This window comes from Podarcis liolepis, assembly GCF_965112155.1.
Source record: "Podarcis liolepis genome assembly, chromosome: 12".
NCBI classification, from domain to species: domain Eukaryota; kingdom Metazoa; phylum Chordata; class Lepidosauria; order Squamata; family Lacertidae; genus Podarcis; species Podarcis liolepis.
In genome coordinates, this window is record NC_139563.1 from 310,325 (window position 1) to 320,447 (window position 10,123).

At 48.2% G+C, this 10,123-nt stretch overlaps 1 protein-coding gene across 1 annotated transcript; it reads left to right on the forward strand.

Moving 5' to 3' along the window:
- Window positions 1-3,415: 3,415 nt before the first annotated feature.
- Window positions 3,416-9,354, forward strand: LOC310689513 (lysozyme C, milk isozyme-like). Its single transcript, XM_083467308.1, has 4 exons — window positions 3,416-3,614; window positions 3,935-4,096; window positions 7,649-7,727; window positions 9,015-9,354. The coding sequence occupies exons 1-4, from the start codon at window positions 3,470-3,472 to the stop codon at window positions 9,079-9,081; spliced, it is 453 nt and encodes a 150-aa protein (XP_083323434.1). The 5' UTR covers window positions 3,416-3,469; the 3' UTR covers window positions 9,082-9,354.
- Window positions 9,355-10,123: the final 769 nt, after the last annotated feature.

Below are 10,123 nucleotides of genomic sequence, written 5' to 3' on the forward strand. Positions count from 1 at the left end.
TCCCTGCTTATTTAACTTATATGCAGAATTCATCATGCGAAAGGCTGGGCTGGATGAATCCCAAGCCGGAATTAAGATTGCCGGAAGAAATATCAACAACCTCAGATATGCAGATGACACAAAAGTGAGGAGGAATTAAAGAACCTCTTAATGAGGGTGAAAGAGGAGAGCGCAAAATATGGTCTGAAGCTCAACATCAAAAAAAGGAAGATCATGGCCACTGGTCCCATCACCTCCTGGCAAATAGAAGGGGAAGAAATGGAGGCAGTGAGAGATTTTACTTTCTTGGGTTCCATGATCACTGCAGATGCTGACAGCAGAAGCGAAATTAAAAGACGTCTGCTCCTTGGGAGAAAAGCAATGACAAACCTAGACAGCATCTTAAAAAGCAGAGACATCACCTTGCCAACAAAGGTCCGTATAGTTAAAGCCATGGTTTTCCCAGTAGTGATGTATGGAAGTGAGAGTTGGACCATAAAGAAGGCTGATTGCCGGAGAATTGATGCTTTTGAATTATGGTGCTGGAAGAGACTCTTGAGAGTCCCATGGACCACAAGAAGATCAAACGCATCCATTCTTAAGGAAATCAGCCCTGAGTGCTCACTGGAAGGACAGATCCTGAAGCTGAGGCTCCAAGACTTTGGCCACCTCATGAGAAGAGAAGACTCCCTGGAAAAGACCCTGATGTTGGGAAAGATGGAGGGCACAAGGAGAAGGGGACGACAGAGGACGAGATGGTGGGACAGTGTTCTAGAAGCTACAAGCATGAGTTTGACCAAACTGTGGGAGGCAGTGGAAGACAGGAGGGCCTGGCGTGCTCTGGTCCAGGGGGTCACGAAGAGGCAGACACGACTAAACGACTAAACAACAACAACAATTACATAGATTCTATATCTTTAAGTGTACACATGCTGCCTGTTTTGATCTCTTCAATTGAAAATGATAAGTGAATGTTGAGATATTTCCTAAGTTGCACACTGTTATAATATATCAAACCAAAATTGCACCATGTGTCTGTTTTTTTGCAGGGGGTGGGGTTCCTGTCAATACTTATTCCCCTCCCCTAGCGTTATAATAATAAATTTTATTCGTATCCCACCCTCCCCAGCCAAAGCCAAGCTCAGAGCTGCTAACATCATATAAATAAGACCATATGCACAATACAATTAATCAATCAAAATTAAGATACATCCCACAATTAATTCAAACAATTAAAACTAAAACTAAAACTGGACAAGTGGCAATCTTCAGGTTAAAATTGGAAGCGGTTAATATTTGCCAAGACCAACTGTTTCCACTGATATTATAAGGACCTATGAGTGGGCTGGGAACCTCCTTCGCGCTTGTTCTTATACAAAGAGAAAATGAGTCAGGCTGAACCTTGACCAAAGGCCTGGCGGAACAGCTGTGTCTTGCAGGTCCTGCGGAAAGATGTCAAATCTCACAGGGCCCTGGTCTCTTGGGGAAGAGCCTTCCACCAAAAAGGCCAGTCTGATCTCCCTGGGGCCCAGAATCTTCAGGGTGTTATTATTTGCAGACCTTAAAGTCCTCCGTGGGGCAGAACAGAAGAGGCAGTTGTGTAGGTACGAGGGTCCTAGGCCGTGAAGGGCTTTAAAGGTTAAAACCAGCACCTTGAACCTGACCCTGTACTGCACCGGGAGCCAGTGCACTGGGTGAACGTGATCTCGCAGCGAGGACCCCGTAAGGAGTCTCACTGTGACATTCTGCACCCCACCCGCTGGAGTTTCTGGGTCAGTCTCAAGGGCAGCCCCGCGTAGAGCGAGTTACAATAATCCAGTCTGGAGGTGAGCGTCGCCTGGATCACAGTGGTGAGGTCGGGGCGAGAGACGTAAGGGACCAACTGCTTAGTTTGGCGGAAATGAAAAAATGCTGCCTTTGTTGTCTTCTTGATCCTTGTCCATCCTGGCTAATAAAAGCAAGCTGGGAAGGGCTGGGCGATGGGCTCTGTGGGGTGGGGAATGCTTCTCTCTGTGAGGTAGCCTTCCGAGACCTGCTGAAAGAGGCTGTCATTAAACCACTTTTTTTAAAAAAATCTTTAGACCTGGCTAATATTGCCAACTATCACCCAGTCTCAAATCTTCCATTCTTGGGCAAGGTGACTGAGCAGGTGGTTGCTGAACAACTCCAAGCACGCCTGGAGGATGCGGACCATTTGGATCCCTTCCAGTTGGGATTCAGGCCTCATCACGGGACTGAAACTGCCTTGGTCGCACTGGTTGATGATCTCCGGCGGGCTAGGGACAACAGTTCTAGTTCTGTTTCCTAGTTCTGCTGGATCTCTCAGTGGCTTTTGATACCATCTACCATAGCATCCTTCTGGACCATCTTGAGGGGCTGGGAGCTGGGGGCACTGTTATACCAGCTCCATCTGGTATGCAGGCTGAGATCCTACCTGCCCGCAGACTGTCTCACCAGAGTGGTGCATGCTCTGGTTATCTCCCATTTGGACTACTGCAATGCACTCTACGTGGGGGCTACCTTTGAAGGTGGCTCAGAAATTGCAATCACCGTATTTTCTGCTCTATAAGACTCACTTTTTCCCTCCTAAAAAGTAAGGGGAAATGTGTGTGCATCTTATGGAGCGAATGCCTGCTGCGCAGCTATCCCAGAAGCCAGAACAGCAAGAGGGATTGCTGCTTTCACTGCGCAGCGATCCCTCTTGCTGTTCTGGCTTCTGAGATTCAGAATATTTTTTTTCTTGTTTTCCTCCTTTCCTAAAACTAGGTGCATCTTGTCGTCTGGTGCGTCTTATAGAGCAAAAAATACAGTAATCCAGAATGCGGCAGCTAGACTGGTGACTGGGAGCGGCCGCCCAGACCATATAACACCGGTCCTGAAAGACCTACATTGGCTCCCAGTACATTTCTGAGCACAATTCAAAGTGTTGGTGGTGACCTTTAAAGCCCTAAACGGCCTCGGTCCTGTATACCCGAAGGAGCATCTCCACCCCCATCATTCTGCCCAGACACTGAGATCCAGCACCGAGGGCCTTCTGGCGGTTCCCTCCCTGCGAGAAGTGAGGTTCCAGGGAACCAGGCAGAGGGCCTTCTCGGTAGTGGCACCCGCCCTGTGGAACGCCCTCCCACCAGATGTCAAGGCAATAAACAACTATTTTACTTTTAAAAGACAACTGAAGGTGGCCCTGTTTAGGGAAGTTTTTAATGTCTGATGCTGTATTGTTTTTAATATTCAGCTGGAAGCCGCCCAGAGTGGCTGGGGAAACCCAGCCGGGTGGGGTAAAAATAATAAATTATTATTATTATTATAGTTGTAACCTGCACCTACACAGAAAGGGAGGCATTGAAGATTACACCCAAACTCTTGTCGGAAGGCACTGGCAATTCTCGCAAGAGATGGGTGTTCTGCTCACCATCTGGACTCCGCCCAAAACGTTGGTCTACAAAAGCCACTGAGGATCCCAGAGAACCAAAGCATCACTCTCCAGGGAATGGCAGAGATGAAGGTTCTGTCCCTCACCCTCTTCTGCCTCCTCCTCGCAGGAAATGAAGCCAAAAGGTTTGATAAATGTGAACTGGCTAAGCGTATGAAACAGGAGGGGATGGATGGCTATCATGGCGTCAGCCTGGCCGACTGTGAGTTTGCTCTTCCTTTTGCTTCAACTTTGCAATTTCTGGTGTTTTAAGGGCAAAGCTGAAATGGGGACTTCTTTTCGGGAAAAGGCTCACACACCCTGCTGCCCATCAAAATGTCCCAACTTTCATTTGTTGTTTGTGCAAATTTCTATTTAAGGCCATGGGGGGGGGGGGAGAGATGTTACAGGCAGCTTCCGTAGTGAACATTGAAAGAAAGTTTTTGAATTATTCTGTTTCAAAATGCTGCAACATTGACAAAAAAAAGTGCACCCCGAGCGTATACCCAAATTGTAGCCCTTTTCTTGTCCACTTTGTTCCAGGGGTCTGTACTGCTTTTCATGAAAGCAGATTTGACACCAGTGCCGTTGGGCCACCAGACTCCGATGGCAATCGTGACTATGGAATCTTTCAGATAAGCAGCCGCTGGTGGTGCGACAATGGACATCGCCCAACAGCCAACGTGTGTGAAACCTCCTGCAATGGTAAGCAACTTGATACTGCAGGGATTGCTAGCTCACACTTCTTTAAATCAGTTCACATTTGAAGGTGAATCTACCTAATTTGCACTTTCTGAAATAATACACGGACAAACACACTGCACATTCTTCAAAACTCACACTTCTAATCTTGCAATGCCCTTCTCAAGCCAACTGCATTGGGCACAGTATGCCTACAAATAGATAAATTTACAAAAATTACATACAAAAGTACATTAGATTACAAAAAATTGCATACAAAGCTGTCATTCAGGAGAATTTCACACTAAAAAACTGCTGAATTTACATGAAGACTTTTTAAAGAAAGAAATCCCCAACCTCCCTCCCTCCACCCCTAGTGTCTCTGTCCAGCTCTCAGGACTGTCCTTAGTCAGTGGTCCCCAATGTTTTTGGTACGGTGACCGACAAATCCAAATTTGCAAGACATGGTGACTACAGATTTATTGTCAAATGGATTTTGGACCTTAGGACTTCCATAAATGCTGGTACCATTATTTTAATAAATTTTAAAATGTGTCTCCCACACTTCTCTCTTCCTGTGCCCCCATCTTTGTTGAATTTGTGATGAACTTTTAATGACAGACTTAATAATAAAAATTAAAACTACATAATGAAATTCAAAATGTTTCACATAGTATAGGTTCCATTTATTCATTTGAGTTAAAGCCATTGGAGTGAGCACAGGAAAATTTTTAGAGAGTACAGTCATTGCTGCTTTCCTCCCCCCCTCCCTTCATGTTTACCATGGGAAGCCAGCTGTGCCCTGTTTGTCCTGACTGTGCCACTAAATATTGTTTTTACATGCAAACATACACACTGGTACTGCTGTTGTTGAATAACACCAGGGGGTACTCCTTGTACCAGGAAAATCTATACAAGGTAGCCAGACAATACTATTGTATACACACAGAGCACACACCTAATCATCATCATCATCATCATCATTTATTTATACCCCGCCCATCTGGCTGGGTTTCCTCAGCCACTCTGGGCAGCTTCCAACAAAAGAGTTAAAATACATTAAAACATTAAAAGCTTCCCTAAACAGGGCTGCCTTCAGATGTCTTCTAAAAGCCTGGTAGTTGTTGTTCTTTTTGACATCTGGTGGGAAGGCGTTCCACAGGGCAAGTGCCACCACCGAGAAGGCCCTCTGCCCTGTTCCCTGTAGCTTTGCTTCTCACAGTGAGGGAACCGCCAGAAGGCCCTCAGAGCTGGACCTCAGTGTCCGGGCAGAACAATGGGGTGGAGCAGAGGCTTGACAACCATATGTCAGGAGTGCTCTGATGGTGTTTCCTGCTTGGCAGGGGGTTGGACTCGATGGCCCTTGTGGTCTCTTCCAACTCTATGATCCTATGATTCTATGATGCTCCTTCAGGTATGCTGGGCCTTTGAGGCCGTTTAGGGCTTTAAAGGTCAGCACCAACACTTTGAATTGCGCTTGGAAACGTACTGACACATACAGACCACAGACATACAGACAAGTTTTGTGTCTCTTGCTCCACGTTATACTACACAGATGTACAATCACTCAGATGCGCCTCTCTCTCTCTCTCTGCTCAGGCGCTTCTCTTCCTCTCTCTCATGCACCACACATGCAAGCGTGCATCCCTCTGCCCTCACCAGCAGCGTAGTGTGGGTTGCCGCCCCCTCCCTGGTTGGGGCGGGGGCCAGGGGGTGGCACGCAGAGCCCCCAGAGGGTGGATGGAGCCCGCCCCCAGCAGGCTCTTTGACTGCTGCCTCCATCCACCTGCCCACCAGACCAACCTGCCTGCCGCTGTGCCTCAGCTGCCAGGGCTCGGTGCCTGTCATGGGGATCTTCTTCTTCTTCTTCTTCTTCTTCTGTGGCAATCACTCGTAGCCGAGTAAGATTGTCTACCATAAACATGGTTTTAACAGTGAATTGTAGAGGCCAATTCTGGATCCACACGTCCTTCCACAGTGAGGACATTGGTTTCTGGGCGGGAGTTGATCACGGTGAGGATTGGCCAAGCGTGCCTTCCTCTTAGCACGTTTCTCCCTTGTGTCCTGAGTTCGAGTGTCTTCAAAGCCCAGGACACCTTTGGTCAAGGCTGGTCTCCAGCTGCAGCGCTCACAGGCCAGTGTTGCCCGATGGTTGCCTCCTGCTGTGCCTCAGCTGCCAGGTCTCGGTACCTGATTGCACACCCTCAAAAATGTGTGCTGGAGCGATGACCCCTCTGGCTCCTCCACGCTACACCTCAGCCCCTCTCACACACAGACACACACTGCCCTCTTCCCTTCTGACCACACATACATGTAACCCCTTTTTCTCACTTGCACAAAACAACATGTAAATCTGTCCCTCCCTTCTTCCATCACACACACATCACAAATACATCTCTCCCACCTCCCTCACACAATTTGCACATCTCTCTCGCAGTCACACACACATTACTTGAGCGGTAATATCCCAATTCTAAAAAGCATCTTCATAGGGCTAAAGAACCACCTGCCAGCAGTGTCACCTAGTGGGCAGCAACACCCCTTACCATCCGAGGAGACCTCTGCCTCCCCTTTACTTCTCCAACCCTTTTAAAAACAAAACATCCCAGCACAAGGCAAAGGAGGCACCTGCTTGTGGCTGATGGATAGCAGAATCCTGAATGTGCCGGGGCAGCCCTGCTGCTCCTCCCCATCGCACCCCTGATATTTAGTCTTACTTATCATGGGACTAACAAGGCACTCACTGCTTGCTGGCAGGCAGCAGCAGCCGGAGCAGGCAGGGATCACTGCACATCTCCTTCCTTTCTTTCATTTTATTTTATTTCAAGTAATCTGGAGGCAGGCAGCTGTGTGAAGAAAGGTCCTAGCACTCCTTACCAAAGTATTCCAACGGGGGGGGGGGGCACTGAAGAACTTGACCCACTTCAGCTGGTTTGGCTGCCCACTTGCAGGTCAGGACCCACAGGCTGGGAAACATGGCCCTAGGCCATGACCTTGATGTTTGATGCCTGCTTGAATCTAAGGCTACGGCTCTGGGAGAAGGCAGAGCCCCTTTGGGGTGTTGACGCTGTGTACCCCTTCATGGCAGGCCCAGGTTGTAGATATGTGTAAGTAAACCATATAATATTGGTCAGGCTGGCCCCCTCCGAGGATGCAGGTCTGGGGGTGGGGTGCAAAATTGTGCCTCTCCACTCGGGTTCAGAGTGGCTGGCATCCCACCAGGCCATCTGCGTGTTCCCCAGACCACTGGGCAATACAGCTCCTTACCCAGGGTTCGAGGGACAAGGAGGGTGTTGATGCAGGGCAGAAGAGGAGGCAGCCATGGGGGGCAGGGAGGCAGAAAGAAAGACTGAACTAACTGACCAATCACGTCCAAAAAATGGAACTGCTGTGTCCTTGACCTCTGATATTTGACCTCTAACCCTCTAATTCAGGCTTGGAGTTGGATAGACCTCTAGGAAAAGGCATCCCACAGTTCAGAGGCAGCCCCTGCAGCCTTGGGGGTGTTTGTATTATGGGGGTTGCATTTTAGGAATCCCCAGTAACCTCCTTTGCTTTCTGACAAATCTTTGCCAGCATTCTTAAATGATGACATCACAGATGATATCAAGTGTGCCAAGAGGATTGTCCTTGACCACCAGGGGATGGGTGCCTGGTAAGTGCTAATATCTCAGTGACTGGAACATTCAATACCAGCCAAGTTTTCAGTTCACATAACTGTGAAGAGGAAGGTGGTTTCACTTGACTGTTGTACAGCTGGCAGCTAAAGATCCTTCCCCAATAGGCACTGACAGGGGCTAAAGATGCTTCCTTAAATGTACAGCCAGTAGTGCCCCCACTGCCCTGGGACCCTGCTGCCCTTCTCCACTTCCTCTGAGTAACTGGCAGCATCAGACAGTGCTGGGAAGCCAGGAAAAGACCGCAGCCCCACCCGCATCACAAAGCCAGCCACCACTGTGTGCAGCAAACACTTGGGAGCTGTCTTGGTGGGGATTTAAGGACATGATTTGGCAACTGAGCCAATGTGGAGTAGTGGTAAGAGAGGACCTGGGAGCCCAGAGATCAAATCCTGACTCAACCAGGAAGTTCACAGGTTGACACTGAGTCAGTCACTGTCTCACAACCCAGCCTACACCAGTGTTTTTCTAAGGGGAAGAACCACGTATGCCACCTTCAGCTCCTTGGAGAAAAGGTGGGGTATAAATGTAGTAATAAATAAATAGGAATGCAGGAAAGGAGGAGACAGCCTGAGTTCTGTCATGGGCTGGAGCAAAGTCCTGGGGCAGATGGTTCACTTCCCAAGTTTGCTTGGAGGTCTTTCACAGAAGGCTATCAATGCTTAGCAGCCACAATGACTCTGTTCCACCTCCATTCTTAGGCACAATGTGCCTCTGAATGTGCTTTTCACTCACTGGACCATCACCTTGTCGTGGTGAGTGGGCTTGCACGTTCCTATGACCCTTGGGAGCGAGGCAGTCGGGAGTCTCATACTCCCAGCAGGGTCCCCCAAGGCGGTAGGGTCAAAGGGGAGGAGCTAGACAAAGAATGATCCAAGAAGTCCTCAGTGGCAGGACCGTGAAATCTGGAAGCCCCTAGTCATGAACCGGCACATGGGAGGTGGATACAGATTCAGACTCAAGGAATGAGGCAGTTGAGCAGCTCGACAGCTGTATCCATGACTGAGCAGTAAAGTTCCATGGGATGGGATGGGATGGGAAGCAAAATTTTGCTAGAAGGGCACCATGGGCTGTTAATAGGTAGACTTCCCGCTGACCACTTAAACTGATCATCAGCAGAGAATGACCCTGCAGCTGACACAAATGCCTCACTTGGAAATGTTGTGGAGCTTTTAAAGAAGATCCACCTCACTTGTAGTTAGTTATCCAAGCAACAGTCATGTGGCTTCCCTTGCTTCATTTTTTGCTCTTATTCTGACTTTTAGGGTTGCTTGGAGGAATAATTGCAAAGGAAAAGATCTCTCTGGGTGGACAAAAGATTGCAATCTCTGAGTTCCATGGTCCTGAATGAATTCCAGCATTTCTCTTGAGATCCCCTTTGATGAAACATCTACCTACTGCCATATAATCAAGATCCAGCTGCTTCTTTCTGGGCTAGCATTGGCATGTTGTGCCCCACCCCCCCACGGTGGAGGGAAATGGCCCTCTTTCTAGATGAGGGAAAGTGATTATTATTTTTAAGTGTGTCTGGGGTGGTGAGTCATCTTGCTTTGGATTGAGAGCTTCTCTGCTTGAAAATCTTCAATAAACTGAACATAAACAAAACTCTTTTCTTGCTTGATTGGTAAATAGAAATAACAGAATTAGGTTAAGCATCATCGTCTCATCATAATTGGCAGGGAGGTGCAGAGGCGTATCAAGGCCCCTTGCACCCCGGCAAGGAGCTGTATGGGCACACACCCACACCAGAAAAATCACTTCTCGCACATGTGATCTTGCTGCAACAGCAGCAACGCACTGCCACACACATACACATCATAATCTTCCGCAGTCTACCTTCATGCTTCCTTGCCATCTCTCCCACCACTCAGCTCCCAGCTCTTGTCTAAACTCATGACCTTATACAGATAACTAGTGACAGATTTCTGAGGTGACTTACAAATGTCAGATGGATTGGAAAATGGGCCTCAAGTTTGCAGTCAGTTTAAAATTGGAACACATCCTATAACATTCCCATTATTTCCTGGCTGACGTTCTCCTGCTTATTACTTCTGGTACATCCTATTATGAAGTTTTCCAGGCATTCTATTAACCCTCCAAAGGACCAGGCCTGCCTTGATTTGGGCTGGGTCTGCAGTGCTGAGGAAGAGGCCTAACCCTTTCTCCCCACATCAGGGGCAACTGCCTTCCTGAAGATGTCAGCTGAGGGGGAAACTCAAACGTCAGGTGTGGCACCGCAAGACAGCTATATCAACCAACACACGTCTCTCCTCTTAAGTGCAGGGGAAATGCTGGGTTTAAGCAGGGTTGGGCAATGGGGATCAGGGGCATGATGGATGAGGCCATAAATTTCCCACTGCAGTCATAAATGTCT

What these genes read in the sequence shown, in the direction of transcription:
- LOC310689513 (XM_083467308.1), top strand. Translation starts at nt 3,470, where the DNA reads ATGGCAGAGATGAAGGTTCTGTCCCTCACCCTCTTCTGCCTCCTCCTC. An exon ending in TGGCGTCAGCCTGGCCGACT is followed by an intron (nt 3,615 to 3,934) that starts GTGAGTTTGCTC and finishes ACTTTGTTCCAG; the next exon opens with GGGTCTGTACTGCTTTTCAT. An exon ending in CACCAGGGGATGGGTGCCTG is followed by an intron (nt 7,728 to 9,014) that starts GTAAGTGCTAAT and finishes TCTGACTTTTAG; the next exon opens with GGTTGCTTGGAGGAATAATT.